Source organism: Eucalyptus grandis, chromosome 6 (assembly GCF_016545825.1).
Source record: "Eucalyptus grandis isolate ANBG69807.140 chromosome 6, ASM1654582v1, whole genome shotgun sequence".
Lineage (NCBI taxonomy): Eukaryota > Viridiplantae > Streptophyta > Magnoliopsida > Myrtales > Myrtaceae > Eucalyptus > Eucalyptus grandis.
This window is the reverse complement of record NC_052617.1, coordinates 53,301,808-53,329,435: the sequence shown is the minus strand read 5'-3', so window position 1 is coordinate 53,329,435 and position 27,628 is coordinate 53,301,808. Positions and strand designations below refer to the sequence as shown.

At 39.4% G+C, this 27,628-nt stretch overlaps 2 protein-coding genes across 2 annotated transcripts; one reads left to right on the top strand and one right to left on the bottom strand.

Moving 5' to 3' along the window:
* Window positions 1–11,298: 11,298 nt before the first annotated feature.
* LOC104450772 lies at window positions 11,299–12,289 on the top strand. Its single transcript, XM_018875664.2, has one exon. It carries the CDS (start codon window positions 11,353–11,355, stop codon window positions 11,977–11,979), a length of 627 nt encoding a protein of 208 aa, XP_018731209.2. The 5' UTR covers window positions 11,299–11,352; the 3' UTR covers window positions 11,980–12,289.
* Window positions 12,290–13,560: 1,271 nt separating this feature from the next.
* On the bottom strand, window positions 13,561–22,752 carry LOC104450769 (proteasome subunit alpha type-2-A). Its single transcript, XM_010065458.3, has 12 exons — window positions 22,589–22,752; window positions 22,381–22,444; window positions 22,176–22,252; window positions 21,519–21,583; window positions 20,831–20,877; window positions 20,117–20,192; window positions 19,712–19,779; window positions 19,421–19,490; window positions 18,428–18,513; window positions 16,478–16,540; window positions 15,007–15,072; window positions 13,561–13,870 (listed from the first exon to the last, which is right to left on the bottom strand). The coding sequence occupies exons 2-12, from the start codon at window positions 22,419–22,421 to the stop codon at window positions 13,822–13,824; spliced, it is 708 nt and encodes a 235-aa protein (XP_010063760.1). The 5' UTR covers window positions 22,422–22,444; window positions 22,589–22,752; the 3' UTR covers window positions 13,561–13,821.
* Window positions 22,753–27,628: the final 4,876 nt, after the last annotated feature.

The window sequence follows — 27,628 nt, the reverse complement described above, 5'->3', positions numbered from 1 at the left end:
AGGATAAAGAATCGAACCTCCATTGAATCTAAATAGGTCCGTGTGACTTTGCCACATGAGGTTTTCCTGGTTCTCGGCAAGGCTATCGTTCGATTTTTGAATAATCTCCCGGGGGTATTTCCAGCTGTGAATCTTTGATGTTCTCGATTTTGTATTTTTACTCCATGGTTGAGCATATGGAAAGCAGGCCTTTTGATATACATGTTGATCTCATTTGGTGCCTTTGGCCTTGCTAAGAAGTCGGCAAGTACATTTTCTTTCGAAATATGCTTAGTTTCAAAGGAGTATTTTGAAAACCATTCAGCCCATCGAAGCGAGTTGAGAATTTGGAATCTGTTTTTTTGTTTAAACTTGGTCATCTGAGGAAAATATGCCATGTCTAATTCCACCAGGAAGTGGTGGCCGATGAGATGAAACTCAAACTTTTTGATTCCATTTTTTACTGCTAGGATTTCTTTGAAAGTGGAATGGTAATGCATTTTAGCTTGGGAAAACTTTCCACTTTTATGAGCACAAATGAGTCTCTTACCATCAATTTCTTCAAAAAGAACAGCCGCCCAGTATTCATCACTAGCGTCGTTTGGAGAATTCTTTTACTGTTGACGGTATTTGTAATGGTGGGAGATTCCGCATAATCTCTTTGAGCTCGGCAAGAATCGCTTTGGTCTCGAGTTTTCCCCAAGGTGGGGAATTCTTCTTGACATGGATTGCAAAGGAATCGAAGCTTTGCAATATTTGGGACAAAAACCCCGAGATAGTTAATTATCCCAAGAAATTCTGGACTGCTTTGTTGTGAAGTTATCCTGAGGAAACTTCAATAATTCTTTAGCGATATGTGGCCCTTGGTAATATGTACCTTTGTTAAGGTGCATACCACGAAATTCAATTTCTGTCTGGGCAATATTCATCTTCCTTTGCGAGAGCATAATACCATGCTTCTTTACGATTTCCGCAAACTGCTCAAGGAGTTGGCGGTGTTCATTCAGATCAGAGCGAATATCATAAATGTATACTGTTTGCACTTGATAGAATTGGTTGGAAGATGCGACACATGGCCTTTTGGAAAAGGGATGGTGCTACCTTTAAGCCAAAAGGAAGAACTTTCCATTGGAAGTGTTGGTTCGGAATACAGAATCCTGTCTTGGATCTGTCTTCAGGATGGATGCCCAATTGCCAAAATCCGGCTTTGAGGTCGAATTTGGAATAGATGTGGGCTTTGGTTAGACCACTAAAGAGTGAGTCTCTAGATGGTAAAGGGAATTTATCGTCTTGGAGGAAAAGATTGAGGGGTTGATAGTTGATTACCAATCTCATTTTTCCTCTATTTTGCTCAGCACGCTTATTGACATAAAAGGCTTCACAAGCCCATTGTGAGTCAGAAACTTCAATAAGGCCTTGTTGCAAAAGTTCCGAGCATTCCCTTTGGGCTAAAACCAAATGTTCTGGTTTCATTTCCATGTGGCTCGCCTTGGTTGGGTTTATGTCTTCATTTTTTTTTAAAGGAAGGCGAACAAAGAACTCCGGGTTTTTCCATAAAGGATGAGAGCACTTTTGAGCAAATTCTGCATGGGATTCTGAACAAGATTCTAACAATTTTTGCATAATTGGATCTAGTAGACTCATTTCAATGGAAAACAGTCTCTGGATATTAACAAACTCGAGAATTGATCTTTATATCTAAGACCTTTTCGGGAATGATGCGAAGCGGGGGAGATTTGAGTCATGATGTCCCACCCAATTATCATATCTTTATTGGGAAGGTTAGATCCAAAAATCTTTGCGGTTATGGAACATGCGGGAAGAACGGACGATTCTGGGGAGTGGTTCGACATTTGTGGAGAAAGTATCTCCCGCCTTGCACTGAAATATACGATGTAAGGGGTCCGAATTCTTCAGGAAGAATTTTGGTATCTAGATAGAACAACTTGCTCCCCGTATCAATGAGAGCAATAACGGTGATAGGCTTAGCAAACTTTGATGTAAGGATTTTCACGGGAAGTGTGGACGGTGAGTTTGGCTCGAAAATATGTCAGATTTGGTTACGGGGGATGATGGTGATATGTGGAAAATCTCTTGGACTCGAGTCGACTCGGTTTCACCGGAAGTTTGGTGAGAGGGAATGGCACAAAGAGTTTGGTCGAGATGGTTCTTCATCGCCAGAGAATAAGGATTCAATATCATCATTTTCGAGAGAAATACCTATTTCGTTCTCAATATGATGGATTAGATGATTCGACCTTTTCGCTTGAGGACAACTTTTGGCAAAGTGTCCTTTCGATTGCGAGATGTAACAACGATTTGATTTCTTGTGGCTTGTGCGATCCTTTCTTTTGCGTAGGTATCGCCATTTCTTCTTTTCCGGAAGTGCTTGGAACCATGCTTGGATTTTTTTATCCAAAACTTCTTGTAGTGTTTCTTCTTCCGAGAATATTTGCCACATGTACCATCACAGTCTTTCTTGGAGCATTTAATTTTCAGTTCTTGACGGGAGCAGGCTGATTCGAGACGTTTGTCATCTGTGATGTATGTTTGCACCATCTTGCGTTTTAAGCATACTTCTTCTAGGCATAGATGGATTTCCTGCTGTATTTCCCCTAAGGGAATATCTTGTATCCGTCTTTGCTTTCCAAAGAATGATCTTTCAACCATCGGGGATAGCTCTTTCGGGATGGAAGTAAGGAAGACATGCTTCAAATTTGGGTCTGCTCCAACTTGATAAAAGGTTTGAAGCATTAATTTAAAATGCTTATCAAGATGTTTCTTCTGGAGGAGCAGCATCTTCTTTCAAAAAACTCTCTTCTTTTATTTCTATAAGATCATCGGGTTTTCCCACAAAGACATGATATAAGAGAGTAAGGGCATGGCGAAATTAGGTGACATCGGGAAATGAATCGGTCGTTCTGAAAGTGATTGCCACCGGAACTTCAAGCTTCCTGTAAATCTTGTAACAAAATTGTACAAGACATCATTCATATCATGATTGGTGATAGACTAGGTCTTCAGCCATGTATGAAATTTTTCAAGACGGTGCGGCCATTTCTGGTCAGGAATATCATCAATGGTGAAGAATTGTTTTGATGTAGTGGACACATAGGGAGTGGAGTTGCGAGTTGGATTGCTTGTCGACCCATTTCCATATCGAATAATCGATTCCATGTCATCATGCGGTGGGTCGGCCATAAATATGGATGAAGTGGCGGTGCAAAGGGGAGGGTATCGACTGTAGGAATTGAGAAGGATGAGGAGGAGGAAAGGGATATTGAAGATTCTGTTTCAGTGTCATGAGAAGTCTGCTCCATTGGGAGCAAAATTTTGGGAGGATCAGGTTGTTCAGGCTGCTGGATAACAGAGTCAGGTTCCTGGGTGCCTAAATCCTTTAGAAAAGATTCTAATGGATTTGATAGCATCATCTGTTCTGGCTTTTCTCTTATAATAATGGAACTTGATCTTGTAGGTGGTGCTTTTTCGGGTGATGCCTTTTCTTTCCCCTTTTCCTTCTGCAGGGTTTTGATACGATTTCGTAAGTTTGCCATATCCGGTTCTCTTCTATAAGGATATGGTGGAATAGTGGCAAAAATAGAGGTTTGAGATGGTGGGGGTAGATACCCAGTTTTAACAGGAGGTGCTAATGGGTCAAATGGTCTGAACCTTCCTTCTTCAAGAAGCTGGATTTGGGTTTTGAGCTTTTCTATTTCTGGCTGTGGGTTTTCGAGATAATGGTACCCAAGATGTTGTCTGATTCCAAGGCGTGAAGCCTTTTCGGAATTCGAAAGTATCTTCTTGGTACTTTCATCATACCTTCGGAGGTCTTGTTGCACACTTCCAATTTTGGAGTCAATTGCCTTGAAGGCATTGTTTTGTGCTAACATAGTCTCCGATTGCCAATTTAGAACAGCTTCGGCGGCAGAGGTTTTTTTCTGTTTCCCATGTTCATCTATATCAGTAGGAGTAGGAATTTTAGGAACATGGCGGTATCTGCCATGAGGATCAATAAACTCTTGCGGCGGAACGAGAGTTTAGAACTTTCCTTGACAAGAGGAGGAAAGTCGGTATCTGAAACATAGCAATAGAAGAAGCGAGATGGTACTTCTTCGGAATTTCGAGAGGGTAAGAATGCTTCTTAGCCCACTTGAGGATTGGCTTATAGAATGGAGAGAGTACTTGCTTTTTTCCGGGAGGAGATGGTGGTGGTGTTTTTGGTAGATCCGGTGAGTCCTGGGATGTAGTTTTAGACTCGGTGGTGGAGGTGGTGTATAAGAAACCATGAATTGGTATTTGTCACATTCACCAAGAGTATCAACGGAGGAATCTCCGTCTAAGTACCTTTGGAACATCTTATCCTTTGGCCTTTTCCGTCGAGGTGGGGTCTTGCAAAAGGATCTACCTCATCGGGGAATTTGTACAGTGAGAACATTGACAAAAAGGATCCCAAAAACAATGACCATAATTGTCTTTATAGTAATGAGCAGGATGTCCATCACCATCAAAATGCCTAACATGCTTCTTTGGATCTGGCTCGGAAATAGATTGAGGAACACATGGTTCAATCATGAAGAGGGTTTGGGAGATAGAAGGATTTTCTTCCTTTTCCTTGCCAAATTTAATGGAAACAGTTCCATCTTTTTTCCTTACGAACTCTGAGTTCGTAGACTGGAAAGGCTTGTTGTGCTGATGTAACTTTTCATAATTGGTAATCCAGGTTTCTGAAAGAAGTGTGGCCAACGTATCCTTTGGAATTTGTCTAGGAACATGGATACAAGATGCCTGGTCATTTTGCATGGATATGAACAAGGCATCTTCATTACCATTGTTGAAGTTAAGATCAAGCGCATGATTCTGCACTCGATAAACCATCTGGTAATGTAGTGTTGCCACTACAGAGTCAGCAGTTTGAGGCGCTCCAGTAAGTTGAACTTGGACTTTCATAAAAGAAAGTGGCGAGGGTGCGAAAGAGCGATGTTGAAGTTGGGATATAGAGTGACAAAGACTTTTCTGCATTCAAAGTAGTTTGAGCAGATGCCGATGCAAGCATGCTCGTATTGTAAAAACCTGGTGTCTAGCAATGCTACTCTTGCCACAACTGGCAAGCCTTTTCGACCATAGAAAGTCAGAGCAAGACGAACAGCTCCATAATGGACATGAGTGTATCCCTGTTAAGCCCATTGTCTGGGAAATTCTGGAGGAATCTGGAGAGTAACAAAATATTCCTTTTCGAGCGGGAATAGGATCTGGTCGAATTTGGAGGATTGGACATACTCTTTTACTTGCTTTAGGGTTTGGTGAATAAGTTGGCGGATGGAGCGAATGGGTGAAAATGAAGAGGTTGGTTTTGCGAAAGCAGAATAAGGGTTCATGAGGGGGAGTTGGGTTTCAGATATCTTGGTTTCATCACTAAGAGAGACTTCATAAAGATAGTCTATCTTAGAAGCATTAGAGACACGAAACTCAGTTCGTGACTCTTTTATATAATTATCCCTAGATCTATTGGTGGTTTCTCTTTACCGAATGACCTATGAAGATACTTGAGAGGTCCTAGAGTCGGCTCACTTTATTTAGTTTTTGTGCGAATGATTGAATTCTTATAATAAGATATAAAAGTTTCACCATTTCTAAAAGTATATTGGTCAAGGGGCCACATTATTGTCCGTTCGAGTTGAAGACATGGTTTGAGTCAAGGTGATTTTTCTAAAATAAGCTTTGAGATCAATTCAATTCGGTCAATTTCAAAGTAGAGCTTCTCGAGTCAAGAAAAGAAGTGAAGGTTTTCTAGGGGAGATCAAGTCCTCCTCAATCAAATTTAGGGTAAATGGAACACAGACGAGGCACTAGGGGTAGATCACCCGTTGCCGTTTGTTCGATGGCTAAAGAATTTTGCCTTACACGGCACATGTATTAATGGGATCATTTCTCAAGTAGGTTCTTTCACGTTAAAATCGGTTAATTTGTAATTTTTCAATCAGCTTTTGCCTTAATTAATACCCAGAAGAAAGAAAGAAAGAAAGAAAAAAAAAAGGAGGGTTGAATGGTGAATTTGAAAAATTGTAAAATCGATTCTTTACACAAAAAAGTATTCATTGCAATGAGTTTTTCAATTTTAATTGCAAATGAAATATTTTAATTGACTAATGGTAATCACATAAAAGACGAAAAGTTAGAATAAGTAGTTTATTAACATAAATATAGATCGAATGAAATAAAAATAATATTTTTCATCAATTATGTTCGTGTGTATTGACATACTGTTAATGTATTAGTTCCTTTTTTTTTTCTTCCTTGGAATCATGTATTAGTCGTTTACACAAGCAATAACAGGATTTTTCGAGTTATGATGATCACTACACTTTTAGACCTACTTTATCTAGAGTATTACTGTTGATATAATACAATATATACATATGTATGTGTGTGTGATTTTAAATTTAGAAAATCGAAAGTTGAGATTGTGAAGATTGCTTTACAAATTCAATATACAAACTTGTATAATACAGACCAATTGAGTGATGGATATGGCCAGCTGGTTTAAATATTAAGTCACAATTACTACTTCGATTCCTATATCAACTTTATGGATAAATTTTAAAATATCTAAAGATGCCCAATGGGCCATTACTAGTTAGAATTCTACAAACGATGGCAAATTCACATTAATATTGGCTTTGGCCACGATAAAGTTCTAGCCATGTTTCTTCTGGCCGGAATATGTGACTATGAAATCTAGCATTTTCCATTTTCAGACGATAGGATAAAACGAAAGGATTTCATAAAGGCCTGATGAACCCACCATCTATAAAAAAAAATAAAAAAAAATAAAAAAAAAATTGTTCAGATACCATCTATAAATTTAAATCGCTCGAAATTGCAGCCTTTCGGCACTTCCCGAATCATATCAATTTATTGAAAAGGCCTCGATTCCCAAAACCCAAGATGGAGCAAAAACATTTTTTAGGGTTTTGGAATCCGCTGGGCCTTCCTAGCAAAATGGGCTTGTCAAATTCATCACAAGAGAGAATGGGCTAGCATTAGCACTTACAAAAATAAAAATAAACAAAGAGTGCAATTACATTAGTTCAAGGAAAATTATCAAGACAATCATAAATTATTGCAATTATGTTAATTCAATCATAAACATTTTCTTTTATCAATTTAATTCATCTGATCAATTTTAGTTAGCTAGTGCTAATGTGAATGTGGATGTTAGCCAACATAGACTATCTAAGTGACTTTGACATAAACAATTTTTAATAGTATTTTAAATTTTTTTATTAATTTTTTATTTTTCCTCTTCTTTTTATCTTCTTCATTCTTTTCCTTTTTTTCCTCACAATGGTCGATGAGGCTTGCTAACCACTAGGCCAAAGCCACGAAGCCCCCGATAGTTGCCAACAATGGTCAAGGCCCTTGCTCGACCTCACCCAGATTTGGGCAAGACCATAGCCACCTTTGCTAGGGCTTGGGCAATGACAACCATGGCCTTGCCAAGCGCGGGCAAGGCCATGGAGGTTAGCCTCACCTAGATTGGGGTGAGGTTGGGCAAGGGTTGAGACCCTCGCTAGCCACCGTCAATGGTCTTGACCCTTGATCAGCAAGTCTTGCCAGCTACTGTAGGGGAAAAAGGGGAAAAGATGGAAGAATAGAAAAGAAAGAAGAAAAAAAAATATTAATATTAATAAAAAAAAATTGAAAAAAAAATCATTAAAAATTATTTATGTTAGTATCAATCGGAGTTGGCATCGGCCAAAGCATCTACATCGGCGTCAACCGGTCAAAATTAGCTAGATAAATTGAATTGGTACAATTGTAAAAAATTAAGGATTGAATTGGCTAAAAAAAAAAGGTATATGATCAAATTAGTACAATTATAATAGATTTAGGACTTTTTGAGTAATTCTCCCCATTAATTTGCTTTTAGTATATTCATTGACGCCCTCCTCAAGTGTTTTAATGAATAGATAAATTACGTAATAAATACTATATAAATGTGTGTGTATATATGTACTTTCTAATGAATGAGTAGAACTTCATTGAGGTGCATTGACCGCATTGAGGTTATTGTCGCATGGTACCGTACCGAACTAGGTGTGAGCATGTTGGATTACCTAAATTGAGAGCTGTCCAAACTAGACTAGACCGGCCGGTTTAGTCCATTCCCAAAATGATTGGTCTAGTTCCCCCTTCTATAAAAATGGAATAGGTGATTGTCGATCTGGTTTCCGATTTTGAGGGGAACCAAACTAGACCGACTCTTTTAAAAAAAAATATATATATATATATATATTAAATTTCTTAAAAATACCAATAAACCCTCAAAATAGTAACAACTCTAGTATTATTATTTTTTTGCTAGGTGATTGGCTCCATGGGACCGGACTAGACCAAACTAGTTGGTTCGGTCCGATTCCCAATTCTAGGACCGTCTGGTCCAATTCCCAATCCTCCCGATGTGTTTTTCGATTCCTAGGTGGAAACGGACCAAACCGAACTAGTTGGTTTGGTCCAATTCCCAGTCCTAGGACCGTCCGGTCCAATTCCTAGTCCCAAAAATTGGGAACCAATCCTCCTAGTGCGGTTTTCGATTCCTAGGTGGAACCGGACCAGATCGAAAACTAGGAACCAATTACCCATGTACCGAATGTTAGGGTACAACACAACTTCGTACTAAGGCTATGTTTGGATGTTTGGAAGACACCGGGGAGAAAAATGTAAAGGAAATTCCTGCTAGTTTTGAATTTCTCTCTTTTTCTTTTTCTTTTTCTTTTATGCTCTCACGAGAATTTCAAAATCTTCATCTTTTTTCACTCTAACTTTCGCTCCTCCCTATCTTTCCACAACTCCCAAATATGGGGCAGAGATACTGTGATACCACGGGCGTAACATTTCCAAAAGTCTGAACCGCATATGACAATAATGAAGCAGGAAACTAAACCAAGAAGAGGTGTCAAATCGTTGGCCACAAACGGAGTCGGGCCAATTCAACCGCATCAGCTTCTTTACAAAATTCACATGACCACCAAGCATTATCAAAACATTAAATGATATCCATGATACTTTTTTGTTTTTCTACTTAACTTAGATCTTACGACACCCGTTTCTTGACCTTTTATAAGCATGAAACACCTCGTTAAACTTTCACAAACATACATTGGCACACCTCGTTAAACTTTCACAAACATACATTGGCATGCAAGTTTTTTTCTTCAAATTTAAGATGATACTTTGAAGTCCGGAAAGAAAGCAAAAAAGGCTGATGCTTGATTAAAACAAACAAGCTCTTAATCTTTCTCGGGCTTTCATTTTGTTTCATGCCATAGATGACGGCTACTACTAATCCATCTTGAACTCTGGACGCGGTAGCTCCACATAAGACCTACCTGATTCAAGAATTGCCGGAGTTGCAGTGAATGCAAACAATTACTCATCTATTCAAGAGACCATCATCACAGGACAAAAAAGCAGATCGCGGCTCTTTCGTTTCACGATCAATCGTCACCTCATCCTACTCCTTCAATTTTTTGGAAAGCGTCCTTTCCAGTTCAATTATCCAATGTCTTTGAGCGGCCAAGTCTCGTGTGAAGCGCACATGATCAATAATATCATATTACGTGACTAGCTAGTTCTAGAATGCATAATCTTTGCTTAAACAACTAATGTCACTTAGAGGATCTTCTGAAGATCAAACGATTTCTAGATGGCGGCAAGTGAATTAGGTATCAATCCTCATCATGCAATCTTCTTCAAGCATGTATAGAGAATCTAGGCTAGATGAATTGATAGATAGAGATGGCTATGCAAGATGACACTTGCACTGACTTGTCGAGTGATCGAGAGGTTCGAATGAAACCACAATTAAAATTTGCACGTGATCTCACAGGGAAGACTTGCAGTTTGAGTGAGAATTGGACAAGACTGTGTGGTACAGTTATTAAGTGGGGAGCACCTATGTAGGACGAGATGGGTTAATTTTTAAATTGTGTGAGATCACAGCCGCAAGAGGCTCGTTGAATGGCTAAACCTCAATAGCGCGCATAATTAAACAAGAGTATTTTCAGAATGAATATAAATAATTGGTAACCCTCGTCACAAAAAAATTAATGATTTGAAAATGAATTTTCAAAAAACGATCGCTTATATCCACTTAAAGTAATTGTGCCTCAAAACATTTTCATTGGCAATGAAAGTAATCTTTATTTATTTATTTTTATAAGCTACATGAGTGATCATTGTTTATTTCAAATCATCCATTTGTCGTAGAAAAAGAAAAAATGGTAATTATAGCCCTAATATAATTAAGGTGGGAGTGACGTCAGCAGCCGTCATGAGGAAGAGGTGGGGCCCGATCGAGTTTCACATGCGAGTAGCGGACAAAAGCCTCCATCACGTGCATGGGGCTCGTGGGGCGATGCACGTCACCGCTGCACCGAATGTCTAGCGACGCCAAAGCCTGCTTTGTCCCCATTTTCTTTTGCACAGGAGATCCCGTGCTCCTCGCTTCGGCAATGCGATGGATTAGACGCATCGTACACGTAAATGATAAACGATTTTAGCTTCCCACCCAGGAAATTCCTCGATCCGATCTCATGGGGATATATTGACAAAATGAATAGAACTAATCACGGAATATAATAATCTTTCGACGGAATACAAATAAGGGTTTTTTTTCCCTTATCGCAATGAAATTTTTCATCAATGAAAGTTTTCATGAAGAAATCTTGTATACCTAATACATGAAGGTTTTGTTTTCCCCACTGCGATAGAATCTCATAAAAGGGACTTTACCCATAACGGAGAAGACTCATAATATAAATACCTGGTACATATTTCCATAGATATCAAAAACCGAATCACCCCACCACTAGAATTGCTATAAATAAGTTGTACAGGACATGTGAGGTATATTGCACACATGATATGATTTCCTAACATTTTGAGTTGGAGTCCACTTGTCGTCCTTTCGGCAATGTCTTTTACCTTTTCTAAAATAGCACATGGATTTATTTTATCCAAATTTCACATGGACTCCACAAGATCAAAATCTTTGACAAACTAAATGATAAGGTACTAATTCCTAACTTAAAAGGTTTTGGATCCACCAAAACAATCCTAATCTTTGCTTCCGATTTCCATCTAGTAGCCATCTTCCCCATGTGGTTGTAGTTATCAATGCTGTAGGTGGTCGTTATGTTAGTCAAATAACATTTCTTCCCTTGTCCATTTTATTTTCATTTCTTTTCTTCCATCCGGACGCCCGAGAGATGACAACAGCCGCCGGCTGAGCTCTCTATAAATACAGTCACCAAGATCGAAGGGCACAGAAATAAATGCAACAGAGCCTCTCTCTCTCTCTCCCTCTCTCTCATGAACAAGATGGATTCCTCACCTTCTCTGCTAACACTAAGGTGTTCATCTTCTCGCAGAACTCGTTCACTGTCTCCCTCACCATCATCACTTTCGTCGCGGTCATCATCTTCTTCTTCTTCTTCTTCTCCTTTTCTTGGACCTTCAGCGTCCCCTGAACTTAGGCACGGATCAGTATCTCCATTCCAGCCCCCCGCCCCTGTCGCCTCCTCCGGCGTTCCCTTCTCCTGGGAAAAGATTCCAGGAATCCCCAAGAACCACTTGTCCTGGATGATGGCGCGTTCTCCATCCACCAGCCTCCTCCTTCCCTTACCTCCTGCTGCCGCCGCCACTGCTTCACCGTCCTCCAAGAAACACCGGCTTAGCAGGACAACCTCCGCCACAAGAAACAGCAAGAGAGACCCTTTTGTTTCGGCATTCGTCAAGTGCTCCAAGGACGACACCCGAGAGATGATCCAGAATCGCTGGGCTGTGGCCAAGGTTTCAAGGAGGATAAGCGATGGCCTGGGATTTGTTAATTTTGGATCCTGCAAGCAAACCTGTGCGGTTTCAGACTCCGTAATCTACATCACGAGATCAAACAGGACATCTTCCAATCTGTTTCGCCCCCGGATTGGTCAAGCATAATCATGCGGTCACGACAATGATCAGTAGTCAGTAGTAGTTCGTGCTTTAGTAATTCTGGCTCTAGCTGTGTTTTAGTCATGATCCTTACTTCAATGTTTCAGGGTTGTGTATATGGTGTGCTTCTAGTAGTCTGTCGTGTGAACCGAAAGGAAAGGGTAGTAGCGTCTGGTTTTTCTCAAGTCTTTCTATCTTAGTGGAGTGGAGTCGTTGTCCTTGTCTCGATGGGTGGATTGAACTTCTCACATGGGAACTTGCTGTGTTTCCATGTGCTTATCTCGATTTGAAAATGATGCCCGCTACATATCCCACGTGACAATCGTCCAAAGCAGCAGCCAAATTGCGAGTTTCTCCATTGACAACTCTGTCTAGGAATCTCACCCTGTACACGGCCAGTAAATATTATATTAAACCGGGCATCGGCCTGCTAATTACGTAGAGCAAATTTCTTGATCTTCAGCATATATGTTGATAACTCTGCCGAACCTATAGGGGCATATCGGAATGATCGAAACTTCCAAACGTTTTGGGATTGAAATTAGGCAACGTAGCAATCAAAAAGTCCATCCATATCAAAAAGTCCATCCATGAATGCAGCAAAGGGTCGGGGGCATAAGATCAAACTCTAAGTAGCATGAGCACCAAACGTGTGCTAAAGTTGTGATACTGAATCGAGCATTGCTCATTACGAAGTGGAAAGCTCATGAAGGCGAAGGACAGTAAATAGTATCTAGGTCATGAACCAGAACTCAAGTTCTACGACCACCTTCAGTTGCACTGATCTAAAAATCTGACGAATGGTCGTCATCTCTTAGTTATACGATAACACGTGGAGAAATATCGTAGAGGAAACAGAGATTGACAAGAACTTATATCCACAAAAACACATCTTAATGCAAATGCGCTTCATTTTCAATGACAGCTGAGATGCATTCGCTTCCACTGTGATACAGAAGCTATAGACAATAATCGACCAGAATCATGAAGTGGCAACGCGAATTAACTTTCAAACTACAACTTTGTTGGGATGACGTGCCTTAAACCTACTAATGATTTGTAAGGTGATGTCAGTCACGTACATTGTAAACTGCATAGCCTACCTTCTTTTGTGAAGAGAAATGCCTCCCCGCAACATCTCCCTTCTACTACGGAAGAGGTCGGATCTGAGCCTTGGGTACAAAGGGAACATGAGGAGAAAAAGTATTATAAGCGATTGTATAGAGTAACAGAATATCTTTTCCCCTCATGTATCTGAGATTCTCTCATGAAAGCCTGATCCCACAAGAATCAGGGCTTGAGGCAAAAATGTAGCCCTGAGTCATATGCAATGATCCTTTCTCATACTATTTGTTGGGTACCATGGGTAATGGAATTCTCATTCTCCAACACCTTGTTCATGTGTGCAGTGTTTCTTGATGATAAGAGAAAAGTGAAATCAGATAGTGATCCTGATCAAAAAAGGTCATCCTACGAGTCGCGAGCCCCCATGGATTGGATGCCTTTCAATCAGATCACTTCTGCCCCATAGCAGCCTACTAGGAGTAGTAGGCCCGAAATACAACACTTCAAAAAAGTTTGGCAAGATTTAAACACAAGCAGCACATTTTCATCACTTTAAAATGTGGATTTCGCATTCTGGCCATAAAATAGAAAGGATCTAGTGCTCACAACTTGATGCAAACGTTAAAACTGGAACACAAATCCACCTTCTGTCTAATACAATTAGGCTTTTCTGAGCTGTTGAAAACTAAATATCCAAGCAACAGTACTTGTCATGCTAAATGCACAGAACCACTCATAGGATGTGCCCGGACCTCATCAACCAGTATACAAGAATGAATCAAGTTACTCCACTTCTGCCAAATAATCGTCAATTTCAGCTGGAGTCAGCACCCTGCATGGGAGAATTTGTGCTTAAGTTACCCATGCAAGAAGAACAAAAATCTGGAGTGCTGTACCTCATTAAGCATGGGCAGCAATTCCCAACTTGGAATCATTTTAAGCAAGTATTGTGTCAATAGATAACGTTATTATCGACAAGGACACGCATCATAAAAGATTGCATATTATTTCATCAGCAGATTATCTTTAGTTCCAAACAAATTTCTAGATATCTTAGATTTTGGACATCTGATCAGAGTGTGGCTGGCTAGACTGGGGGACTGTGTTTTGCAGCATGAGAAGCATGTCACAAAGCGCAATAACCAATGTCCTTGTATCTTATAGGAAAAAAGAACGAATTGCTCTTCATTTTTTCAATGATAAAGAATCACATAGAAGCATCCAGGAGATCCACACCTTAAGCACGTGGTAAACTTCATTGTGTAGTGTATAAGACATAAGCATTAATATTTTCACGTCAAATCAGAAAATAGCTATCATTTTCTTTAAAAAAAATGCTGATATATTGGTCACAGAAGTATCAATGCCATGCCTGTTCCAGACTTCAAAGCATAAATCAAGAATGCCAGATGTTTCATTCATGTTGACTCATTGCCTCTCCATTCTCAACTCTAGTGACAGGTTCAGCTTCCAATCATTATGTTTTATGTCTGCTTGGAAATCTTACTTGACCCATCATCACCAATGTTGTACTACAAGAATCACCAGATGCACATGAAAGGGAAAAAAAACAGCAAATTCAACAGGAGATTCTGTGGCATTTTATCTTATAAGGTGTTGGCCTATGTTCGGATGTTGTACAAAGTGACTGATGATTATATGACAAGGAAAGACCTTTGGTATACTTCGAAAACTCGATTCAATTAGAAACATGTCAGCTACCTAAAATAGCTAGAACTCTTTAAGACAACTTGGATTCAGTCAAGAAAATTTAATTAGAGGTCTTCCAAAGATGAGTGAAATGACTTCTCTTCAAGAATGTTAAAGTTCATATTGCTTCACATCCACAATAGATGAATGTACCAAAAAGTCTGGCAATCATGGATAAACTTATTCACCAACAGAATTTGAGTAAGTTTCAAGATTTTGCCACAAATATTAAAGAGAAGTTCACAAATAAGATGTTACCTGAACTTCTTGTCAGTGCCAATTATTCCAATTTCAATGTTCTTTCCTGAAATTTGACCTTCAAATCTGCAATCCACAATAAAAGATGTTTAATTTGTAATATCAGCATTTGCAAGTGAAGTTACATCAGCTATGTATGGATCACAAGAAGCAAGGTGGAACAGAAGAACCTGCAAACCATTCAACAATAATATGACTTGGAATCTCAAACAAAAGGACAAAGTTAACAAGCAAGCCCAAGTAGTACAGCAGAAGTTCCAGAACAGAAGAAAGGAAGCCATTAGCCAGAGGGATCAACAATAACTGTCACAGCTCCTTCCTGGCTCCATGTACACCTAAAAACCTATGATAATAATTGTCCTTGGCTTTAACATGTACACCCTATTTAAGCAATTACCAATTAAACATGAGCAATTAAAGTACTCATCACACAACAAATTTATTTTGGTCTCTGTCTGAACCATCTACCGAATTTATAGGTACATACATGGTAAAAGCACACTGACTCTGTCTGGAACCATCTACTGACAATAAAAGCATACATGGCAAAAAATGCCATATTTCATAGCTTTTCCTAAACATTCAACCAAAAAGACTGCCCTTGCACAATGCGACTCATTCATGGTTCATAATCAGTACATGCACTCATTGATTACTTGATTTCTGACAAGTTTACTTCTCTAACCAAAGCATTTCTGACTGCAAGATTCTGGATACTTTATTCTAGTTGAATATCAAGCCAGATGTCCAAATGCAACTTTTCTAATTCTAAAGAATAGAAAAAATAGCAAAAGCAGTTTTTCTTCCAACGAAGTGATATTCTAAAGTCCCTAATTTCTGGCTTACAGATACAACAAGTTAGGCCTACCAACTGCATACTGGTAACACATTGCAGAGGAGCACTTGAAACTGTAGATATAGCTGGATCAGTCATAGTAACAAAGGCATCGCTAGGCTGTCAGCAAATCAACTATGAAAACCCCTTAAAATCTCACAGCTACATTCTAGGGAGGACCTATGTAATTTGATAGAAAGCTCAAAATTTGGCCTCTTGCAAGCCCACCTCTAAATTTCCCTTAATGCACAAAAAATGCGGTGGTAAAGACACAGGAGTATTTCTGCGATTTATCTCATTCTTGAAAACATTAAGCTGTGAAGCTCCGTGGGTTTTCTAGTCTATAGTATGAAAAAACGGACAGGAAGAAACCAGAAAGTAATAGGATCAGCACAAATAAATGCCTTAACATCGAAAAGATCTCATTGTTCGCCTTTACCAATCAAATGAATCCTAGCTAAAGGAATCAGAAAGAAAAACATTAAAACAGCTGCCATCATCGGAATTAAAAGTGAGAAACAGAACACTGCCTAAACATTCCCCCCAGAGTATATGCACTAGACACTATATCCAGAATCATAAGTTATTGCATGTTAAACAAAGCCTCCAGGTAAAGGAAAAAAGAATGTCACTTACCCTTCCTTCAGTGTAAGAATAGCTGTGTGGACGGCATCTTCAAGTTCCATGTCATCAGTGTACCTACAATACCCAAGAAGGAGCTTATTCTTGTCATCAAGGGAGTCCACATAATAAAGTTATGTCATCAGAAAAATGATCTTATGGTACAATTTTAAAGACAGAAAAGAATCTTCATCAGGACATTCACATGTCCCCTTAAAATAATACCAAAGAGAAATGTGAAACAACAAGCCAAACCATTATGTTTATTAGTTGATTCAATATGATGAACCCTGCTAAACTTCCATACTTTTGAAAAATGCGGCACTTACAGCTCACATATTCAGAACTAACAGGAGTGACTACACAATAAGAGGCCGTTCCTTTTAGAGTAACTAACATAATTCCTACACATGATGAATATTATCCCACTCTCTGCCCTAGTAGTGCAGTGGACACTAGCTAGGGTTTCTACGACCATCAAGGTTTTTCAAGCTACCATTTTGGAACCCTCTTAGAGAATCATAATACCTTCGAGCTGAGCAGCTCATTAAACTGCTCCCTCGGCAATGAAGGGTAAGCCCCGTGGGGGGGCTTGCTGCCAACCTGGGCAGGTTCGCCCTGGCTTCCCAGGGGCCCCTCCAACCTTAAACTAAGGGGGCATTGGGATGTTATCCACCCAAGAGAAATATAATGAGATAACTGACACAGTGAAAGGCCATCCTAAAAGGCCCAAGCACTGAAACGGCGGGAGATCCGCCCTGGGGTGGGAGACCCCGTTCAGCTAGGCATGTATTCCCCTCTACCCGGGAAGAAAAGCTTGGGTAGGTGCAGGAGAGTCTGGTGCTGTGTTCCCCGAGGCATTATATCAGGAGAATCCAGGCAGCCTGCCACCACTGTATATCAAGTGGACAGGCACTGGGGAAGTCAGGCTGGGGAGGCTAGACCTCCTCTGTGTGTTTGTGGAGCCATGCAGGGTTAATCCTCAAATCCTGCCTTGCACAGTGATGAAGCAGATGCACTCATTGACACATATTCCATTTCGTACATATCGGTTTTAACTCTACTTGTAAGACGTCACAGGACACAGCAAATGGACAACTAAGGAAGTTCAGAAGATAAAGGATTATCCACTGAGTGGTCCAAAAGTTACTAAAAGTAAACCTTTTAAGCACATAATCGATTTTCAGGATAGTAGACTGGTCTGTGGAAAGTGAACTACCACAATCTAATGTTGGTGCAAGAATGAAAGATTCACTCGATACTACATAAATACAGCTCTAAGAACCCACTGTTGATATCATCTCCTCATACATCACTGCTGCCAGCCATTCTAACCATTCTAACTCAATTAGGCATTTGACAGAATCTCTTAAGAATTCCTCCTTAAGTTACCACCTACAGTAGCAAGCTGATATTTAAACTGGAAAAAGGGAATATTGATATCAGTTATCTTCAGCCAGGAGCCAAAACATTTACTTAAAATCATACAAAGGAAACCTTCGTCATTCTGACTCTTCATGGCCATTAGAACAAAATAAGTTCAGAATATAGATGAAGATAGAGACGAGGCAATCAGAATAATCTATCATGATTCAGATAGAAAACATTTGTTACACGATAGCATGGAATAGAAAACATCAAATAAGCACATGCAAAGGGGCACAAGCAAGAGTTGTATGCCTCTTGACTCAAAATCATGTCAATCATGCAAGTTTACATTTAAAGGAAAAAGATAACAACAAACAGATTTTTAAAGCATCTAGCTCTCCATGCCACAGTAGGAAGATCTCATTTTTTGCATAGTTCATGCAATGATATAAAGCTTGGCTAAAGATCAAGAGTCGTATGGGAAATGAAGACTATTTACTGTATCTTCCAGTGAACAATTCCATGAAATTAATAATAATCAGACATACAGTTAGAAGAAATCAGAAGACATTCCAACAGCTACTACATTCTTATTACCTCTTCTCAAGAAATGTCTTCGCATTCGAAACATTCTTTCCCATTGCTGAAGCTTTCCACGAGAAATATGAACCAGATGGATCGACCTATTAAGTGTACAGCAGCAAGTACTTCATGGTAGTTCTAATTAACCACATACAAGGTAATAAGAGACTGTTGTTTCTGTTTACAAATATAAAGCAAGAGGGTTAAATAAGCATTCTTTAATGCTTCTAACTGTGATTGCTGGGATATGCATATTTCAACGATGAATGTCTTGAAGTTCAGGAAGTGGTACAAAGCTTGCAAGATTGATATAACATTCTGAGAAAAATTACACTTGAAGTGTCAAAACTACCATGCAGCACTCAGTTTTGTACCAACAATTTACCATCAATCTCTTTTATTTTTAAAACTTTTAAAATTCGACCACTTAAGTTACTCTCTCATGGAACTTCATCCTCCCAAAATCCAATCACCATGGCTGGTGAAGCCAAAGCCAAGGGCAAGGCTGCCAACTCTTCCAATGACAACCACTCGGTCGTTCACGACTTCTCTGACACCATTACCCTTGTCTCCACTGACCACATCCTCAACTCTTCCAGTTTACCGCGATCATGTTGAACTCCAGTACAGATAAGATGTTGAAAAGACATACAATCTAACACCAATTACATACTTGAAAACAAAGTTGCCGCCATGTACAGAAAAGATCTTTGAGGTATTTTAATCAATGTGAAACCTTCATAATAATTGTTCGATGTCAAAGTAATAAAATATTGAAGAAAAATAGCGAACACCACCAATCTTGTCATGGACAGTCTAGACCCCCATTACAACATATTAAACTTGACTCACAAGTTAATTATAGGTGGATCAATGATGAGAGGTGTTCATATCATCTTAAGGGGTATTCTCACATCCACTTTGCCAGTCGCACACTATAAACCAGATTAACTAAATATATAGCTGTCATTAAAACACTACAGAATCTCCAAAGAGAAGACAAAATACCTGATACAATTGAGGACCATTATCATCAAATCCAGCAACCAGAAGAGATACTCCAAAAGGCCTCACACCACTTCAAAATAAAACAGACGAAAAGGAAAGGCCATGTGAGAAATGGCATTCAAGATCAAAAGAACAATAAAAACTTTGCAAGGTTGACATCCATTATAAAATCAACAAACGTACTTTCTTTATTGTACGCACATCGTGTTAGACTCAACTGAACCTTCCATTAAACGACACTGACTATGGAAAAAAACAAATACAGCATACTCCATAAAGTAGCTCATTTACCCTGACTGAGTAAACTCCTGCATGACAGCTGCAGTCTCCCTCACTAGTTGCGTGACCGGTATGGGTTCCTACAGTTAGAGTAAGAATGGTCAATGATAAGTGAACATTGCAACAAAAACTTATATCTTTTCCACTCATATCTATTTAGGAGTGCTTTACAATCATACTTTTAAAAGTTACAGCAGCTACAATAGTGCTGCTGATGAACTTGAAAGAGCAGAAGGCACATAAAAATGAAGCAGTTAAAATGCATATACAAAATAAAAACAGAAACATACAATAAATAATCCTCAAGAAGCAGTTCAAGAATACTTTTATCTTGTGAATTAAAAGGTACCATAAGCGTGTTTGCCAACTATTTTGATCCAACAAAAGAGGATCACTCTTCAGAATGCAAAGAGGTACCTTATATAACTTATGATACTGTTCTGCCTGTTTCCTGCTTTTCCGAACTAAGACTCTAAAATCTGGACCCATGCCACTGCAACAGGAATGGTCATAAAAAGAGAAAATAAATCAGTGACCAAAAAGAGCAACAAGTAGAGCATGTCAAGAAGTAAAAGGAATAGTGAAAAATACTTTCTAACTGTTGCTTGACTCAAGATGTAATATTCAGATAAACACAAATTTCCAATTTCATTGACAAATAAGGGAGACACAGTGCAACACTTGCATTTTGGTCTTTCAAAAGCCCACATTTCTTCATGGTATTGTATGCATTGAACAAATCTTCTTTTGCTTCATTGCAAAAGCATGTTATATACCGTATACTCTCCAATGGTGCCAGAGAAGGGCGGCCAAATCTGCTTTCCAGAGCAGAACTGAAAGCTCGACAATTTCTTTAGCAGATTAATTATCTTCATAGTCAAGTCAAAATATACCATGTCATGTCTTAATCTTACTAAAAAAACAATATGGGCATAACTTGAAAGAATTCAGTCCCTGAGCTTTACATTAATATCATTTTCCTGTTAAAAAACTATTCTCACATTGCCCCCTCCCCTTTATGGAACAGACTCATATCCCCACAGAACTGGATGACCCACGGTGATAGTTCCGCCAGAATCAGGGCCCAAAAATGTAGGCTTGCAACAATGAAAAAGCATTGAGGAAACGAACCTGTAAACAACTCCAATATTTGGTGTCAGGCACTGTATCTTTTGAACCTGACAAAAGTAAAATTGATAAGATTTAGCAGAAAAGAAAGATATATGGTTAGCCAACAACTATATAGAATTTATTTAAAGAATGTGAAGGTCCAGACTTGAAGAATCAAAAAACTAAATGCAAACACATAAGGCCATAATAGCAATTACAACAGTGACAAGTATGATCTCATTTACCATTTTGCAGATAGATAAAATTTGCATTATCAAAGGTGCCGACGATAAAACTCCTTCATAAGTAAAGCATTAGAGGGTAAGCCATCCACCAAGTGGAGACGGTAACCAAATGCAGGACATAGATTCTAGTGCCTTGCATAATTAGACAAACCAAAAATATAACTTAAGTTGTTACGAGTTGGGTCCAATTATCACTCTAAGGTATTCAAAAGCCTTGAAACCCGTCTGCAACTTCTTCACATAAATTTTCTATCTTCAAGAAAGTTCTTTAGCTACCAAATTATTCATAAGAAATTTGCAAGGACCTATGACAACCATCCAAAGAGGCAGATTCATCAAGGGCATAAGAAATATGGAAAGAAGAAAATAAAAACCAACAGGCACGAGACAAATATTTCTTAGATAAAAAATCATTCTTTGAAAGAAACAAAAAGAAAATAAAAGACATGCTAAGAGTTACTTACGGAAGTTTCATCAACCAATATAGAGGGAAGCTTCTTCTCTGTCGCGATGACAACGCCATCTTTAGCTGCAATCATGTAGATCAGATTAAGGCCATTAAATATTGCATAGTAGGTCATAAAAATACACACAAATGTTGGCCACAGAAGGGAGCGACAGAGAGAATGAATTTTAAAGAACTCGATCCTTCTGGTGCTATCGACTGCCAAGAACTATTTATAACCCCCAAGGATATTCAGGTCAAATGGTCTATCTTGAATTGATCAATCAAGTCTAAAATGCCAAATTTCATGCCGAAAAAGTGTGAAATCATTGGATCCTTGTCCCAGTGAAAATTGCACAAACAATACATAAGGAACCCTTCACTGGCAATACCTACACAATGGAATTTGTTTACTGACGCCCACTAACAGCCCAATGGCCTTTAAAATTTTCTCTATGCTGAACATTGAGACACTAATAACGCATAACTAATCGAACCCAATGGTGTTACAGCAGAACCAAAGTGATTATTGTCAGAATCCTAGCTAAGAAAGCTTCCCTATACTCCGTGCGGGCCTGCTACAATGCTGAAACTCCCATTGGCAAAGGACTCACACGTACCGAAGAAAAAGCACTCAACCGACGGGACAAAAACATAAGCACCCGAGGGACCTCACCTTTGATTCCGAGAGACGTCTGGCCAGAACCCACCGCCGTTAGGGCGTGCTCAATCTGCACGAGCTTCCCGGAAGGACTGCCCCAATCGCCACGCAGAACAAAAATCATAAACTCGCGAAATCAAAGAAAGACGCGAACGAACGGAACGAAAAAAAACCAGCGACGACCAGGAGCCCCGGCTTCGGCCGGCTTACGCGGACGCACCTGAAGGTAGTGAGCGAGAAAGAGTACTGACTGTCTCCCATTACGGAACAACGGAGCGGCGAACCTGCGAGGCAGAAAGAGGGGGCGCGCGTCACTCTCGCAAGCCAGAAGAACGAGGACGGATCCATCAAATTGCAATCAAATCGAACACACACGCACGCACACGAACAGAGAGCGATCGAGCGAGCGCGAGAGAAAGAGAGTTCACCGGATCTCGGCCTCGAGCGAAAGCGGCGAAGACGATCGGGATTGCGATCGCGAGGGAGCCAATGGCGAGTTCGCTTGAGGAAGGGGAAATGCGAGGAACTGGCCGAGGTCGCGTCCGCTGCTGCTTCTGTGAGGAGCTTCTTCTTCTTCTGCGCGATTAAAGCCTTTCGCAAGGTTTCTTGTTGGCAAAGAAGGCCATGGCAAGCCCGGGTCCGGGCCGGGTTCGGAGTCATTTTCCGCCCCGCCCGGGTTTGGAACCGGAAAACCTAAGACACGGGTCCGGGAGTTCTTTTGGGCCGGGCCGGGCCTTCTTCTTCCTTTCCCACGCCTGAAGACATCCTCAATTTTGACCGTCGAGTCAACTTCTAATGAGAACGGATTTTAGGCCATGTTCGGTCTGATAGCTTCCTCGGAAGTTAAGACAAAAGCAGCAGAGAACGAAAGGATTCGTCGGGCCGTTCGAATAATAGCGCTTCCGTTTCGGCAGACGTCTCAGGTCCGAGACCACAAATGTCCCAAGCCCACGTGCATAGCACGTGTTACCATATCCGGCCCAAAATTAGTCTCTACACTCTCTCACGCTCGCTCACCTCAGTCGCTCTCTCCCATGTTCACTCGGCTCTCATGATTGGCTCACTCGGCACCGACGCTTGCTCCCTTCTCCATTCGATCGGTTCCCCCGCTTTGCAAAAGAGTCGTGATTTAGAGATGTCTATTGTGAAAGATCAATTGGATGCATTTCATCCCATGACCCAGCAATATCCCAGGGCACAGGAGAATCATCCCTGGACTCGGAGGTGTAGGTTATAGTAGGATGGGTACTTTTAACTTCCTTCGATTGATTCGTACTCGTCTTCTTGATCATCATCAATTGCCCCAATTATCATTTTGATATTGTTTGCTTCATGCACATTGACTTGTCAAATCCTCGACGCCAGTTAAACTATTCGGAGGACCAAGTGATGATCAAGAAGATGGAGAGAGGAGGTCTTGGAGAAAGTTGATGATTGCATTAGATTCCTTTTGTTCTATATCATTTTGTAAGTACATATTAGTTGATTTGGACTTCTTGTTGCATTAGATAACTATAGTAGGTGGTAACTATTTGTACCATTTGGTTGGAAATCGTTGATGTGAATGTTAGCCATCTTATTTGACATGATTGGTATTAATATAAACAATTTTTGCAAATTCTTTTTAAATTTTCTAAGCTTTTTTATTGATTTTTTTTCTTTTCTTTCTATTAGCCTATGGAAAAAAATAATAGAAATGTCGCGACCAATTTTCGGGGTTTGGACCACATGGTTTGGCTAATGGATTTTAAGCTGGCAACTTAACTCGAGAGCTCTCCCAAGCCCATACCAAGTCGCGACTTAGGTTTGAATTCTTAACATGCAAATTGATTTTATTTAGGAGTCGCCACTAATCAATTTATGGTAGGTCGATTAGACACCTAAGTAAAATAATGGGAGAATTACATTACTCCTACGAAGGAGACTAAAGGGTACGGGGACTTGATTACATTAGATTTCTCTAATGCCCTTTTGGTACCATTCTTTTTATTTTCAAAAGTGTTTGGCAATTGAATTGATTTTAAACTAACTTCCTAACATGTGAGGCGATCATACGTGTACGCGCATACCACCAATTTAACACTCAGAAAGCAATTAAATATTGCAAAACATACCTAAGAAGCAACGAAAGCATCTGCATTGTTAAATCGGAATTCACATCGTGCACCCTAGATATGATTTCTAATTAACACACAATTTCAATTTTGTTTTCACTTTATTTAATGAAAATCATGACTTATGTAATGCATGTTGATGATCTAATATGACATGGCAGCATGACCTAAACTATATGACATGAAGAAATGCAATAATTAAGTGCAATCTAAATGACCTAATTCGATGACATGCAATGCGATGCAATGACATGCAAAATTATTTAAACTAAAATGACATGCAGCATATAATTTAGTATGCAAGTTATATGTCATGCGACATTTACTAAATGACTTAGTCTAATGACGAGTAAGTTCTAATAAACTTAATAAAAACTAAATGACGTGCATTTGATATTTCTATTTAAAAATGCAAAAATGATCTAGCTAGATTAAAATTCTATCTAATTTAAACGGACTTAAATCCTGATTTAAACTAAGATATTATCTTAATCTAACATGTAATTGATCTAATATGAAATGACGTGCGGAGCAAGCCTAATTCTACATGACATATGCATGAGAGTTTTTTTATCTTTTATTTTTATTTAAAATTAAAATTTTAAAATTGCCACATAATTAAACATGCAACTAAAATCCTAAATTAATGCATTTTTTATTGTTTTTGAACTAAGATTCCTATCCTAACTATGCAAGATAACAATCTAAAACAAACGGAATCCTAATTCAAATATATTTTTTTAGATTTTTTTTTTTTTAGTGATTCTCTAAAACAAGTAATTATCAACTAAGCAGTAAATCTAAACAATCAAGATACGCAATCAAATAAAGGATCAAAATAATCGAAAAAATAACTTGTTGTCTCACGGAGTTAAATTAATGATTATCCTAACCCTAATTATCACGACAAAGGATTCAAAATAACTAAAAATTTGATCCGAATTCTTACGGATCAAATTAATAATTATATTGATTTAGTACTTAAAAAACTATCAACAAACCCCAAAAATTAAAATAATTAAAAAAATGACCCGACATCTTACGGGTCAAATTAATAATTATAATAATTATGGAGAAGATCCTGCGGATAATGCCTACAAGACTCATACAGTAAACATTGGGATTCAATTAAATAACTAAACTACATAATATAAACAAAATAAAGTAAATATAAGAAGAAAATAAAACTACCTAATTTCTTTTCCTTTTTCTTTTATTTTTTCTTTTCTTGCTTTCTTCACCCACGGCTTGCTCGTGCGGCTGATCTTCGGGTAGCGGGTTCGGGTCAGTGGGTCCTCGGGTCCTAGGCGATAGGCGATGCTCGGGGGGACGGAGCGGTGGGTCGCGACGAGCTTCACGGGCGTCGGAGACGAACGAGAACAAGCAAGGCACGGCGGTGGGCAGATCTCGGCCTCTGGACAGCAGCTGGAGCACGAACTCGCGGGCGATGGAGCGACGGTAGCAAGGCAGCAGGGCTCGGCGTGGCACGAGAGCAGCAACAGCAAAAACCCGTGGAGCAAGGGCGCTCGGGCGGAGGACTCAGGGGACACTCCGGCGTCTCGAACCAGCAACTCGTGGGCGAGATCAGCTCGGGCTGCAACGGCGTTGTCGCTCGGGCGGAGCTGATCGTGGTCAGATCAGGGGCGAAGCTCGGGCACTGGGCTCGCGGGGGTCGCGGGTGCTCACGGACAGAGGTGGCCGGCGAAGATACAGCAACAGCAGAGCGTCGGTTTGCTGCGAGCAGCGCGGCTGGGCGGCGGTGCGAGCTTGCTGAGACGAAAACCGAGGGAGTCCGGCAGTGCAGTGGTGCGGCAGCAAGCGGTCGCGGGCGAAACGGCGTGCGGCTGGCGGTGGAGGAAGCTTCGCGGATGGAGGTTGCAGAGGAAGGGCAGTGATTTAGGGAAGATGGTGAATAGTAGGGGTCAAATCACTCCTTTACTTTTCTCCTCTCTCTCCCTCTGTCTCACGTCACTCTCCTTCCTTCGTACTCTTTCTCTCTTTTTACTTTTTAAACTCCGCGGATGGCTTCTCTCCTTCTTTCACTTTTTCTTCTCTGTCTTCTTTTTTCGACGAAGAGAAAAACACCTCTCTTGACCTTTCTCTTGACCTTTTTCTGAATTTTTTTCAAAGAAGCTCCTCCTGGACGAAGAGAAGACCACCCTATTTATAGAGTGAAAACTTAGTTTGCTCAACCTACGAAGATTTGCATAACAACTCAATCGCTGAAGATCATCTTTCGAGATTATCGTGTATCTTGTTGTATCTCACTCATTTCTATGAAATCATCTATTAAGATCCTTCAAGTCGACTTTTTCGGCCAATTGAAAGATTTTATATCTTGACTTCGGTTGAAGATAAATTGGAATTTTTTGTGAAGATTTTTCAAATAATTCACTTTAGATAAAAACTCCATTATCCAATTCTAAAATCTTTTGAGATATCCATCCGCAACAAAATATTTTAGAATATTCCTTATCCTCCTTAATATTCCCAATGATTTTATCACAAAAAGACCAAAAGATAAGATTGCAATATGATTTTTAAACGTCAAAAACTACCGTAATATTGCATCAAATCTCAATTTTCCACGAGATAATTTTCAATAAAAAACATGGGATTGGGCCAACCTGCTCGCTTTGTGGGCCTGATCCATCTAATTCGAATTCATCGGCCACCGGTCCAATAGATAAAATGCAAATAACAAAATAAATGCAAATATAAATCTATATGCTATGCAATTAATAAAATTAACCCATAATTTCCTATGTAATAAATAAATAAACTAAATCGTCAAAATTTAGGTGTCAACAAAATGTAAAACAATCAATAAAAAAAAACTTAGAAAATTTAAAAAGAATCACAAAAATTGTTCACATCAACACCGATCACATCACATAAGACGATTGACATCTACATTAATAATTTCTAACCAAAACTAGCTAAGATGATTAATTTGACAAATCATTAAAAAGCTTAAGACTAAATTTGCATAATTGAAATGTTTAAAATTGAATTTCTTTGCTATACAAAAGATTTATGATTTTTTTAGCAATTTTCCCAATAATTTTTGGACATCCGTAGAAGTTTACAAGTTGTGAGAGAAAGGACACCATTAAAGTTACAAGAATGTTTGTAAAACGTCATAACTTTTAAACCGGAATCTTTGCACAATGACCAATCGTCATTCTATTGAGATATGTGTATGAGTAATATTAAAAAGTCTCATATTGAAGAATTATTGTGGTGTGGAGTAATTAACATATCTTAATTAACTCATAACTTATGAATTTAAATTTTTGAGTGAGTGTGATTTTAATTAGATACATTGACGGGTTTGAACTTAAGCTCTCTTTT

Coding starts and splice junctions, on each gene's coding strand:
- LOC104450769 (XM_010065458.3), bottom strand. CDS start 22,421: ATGGGAGACAGTCAGTACTCTTTCTCGCTCACTACCTTCAG. Junction 20,878..21,518: donor TATTGGTTGATGAAACTTCC/GTAAGTAACTCT, acceptor TACTTTTGTCAG/GTTCAAAAGATACAGTGCCT. Junction 20,193..20,830: donor AATATTGGAGTTGTTTACAG/GTTCGTTTCCTC, acceptor TTCCTGTTGCAG/TGGCATGGGTCCAGATTTTA.
- LOC104450772 (XM_018875664.2), top strand. CDS start 11,353: ATGAACAAGATGGATTCCTCACCTTCTCTGCTAACACTAAGGTGTTCA.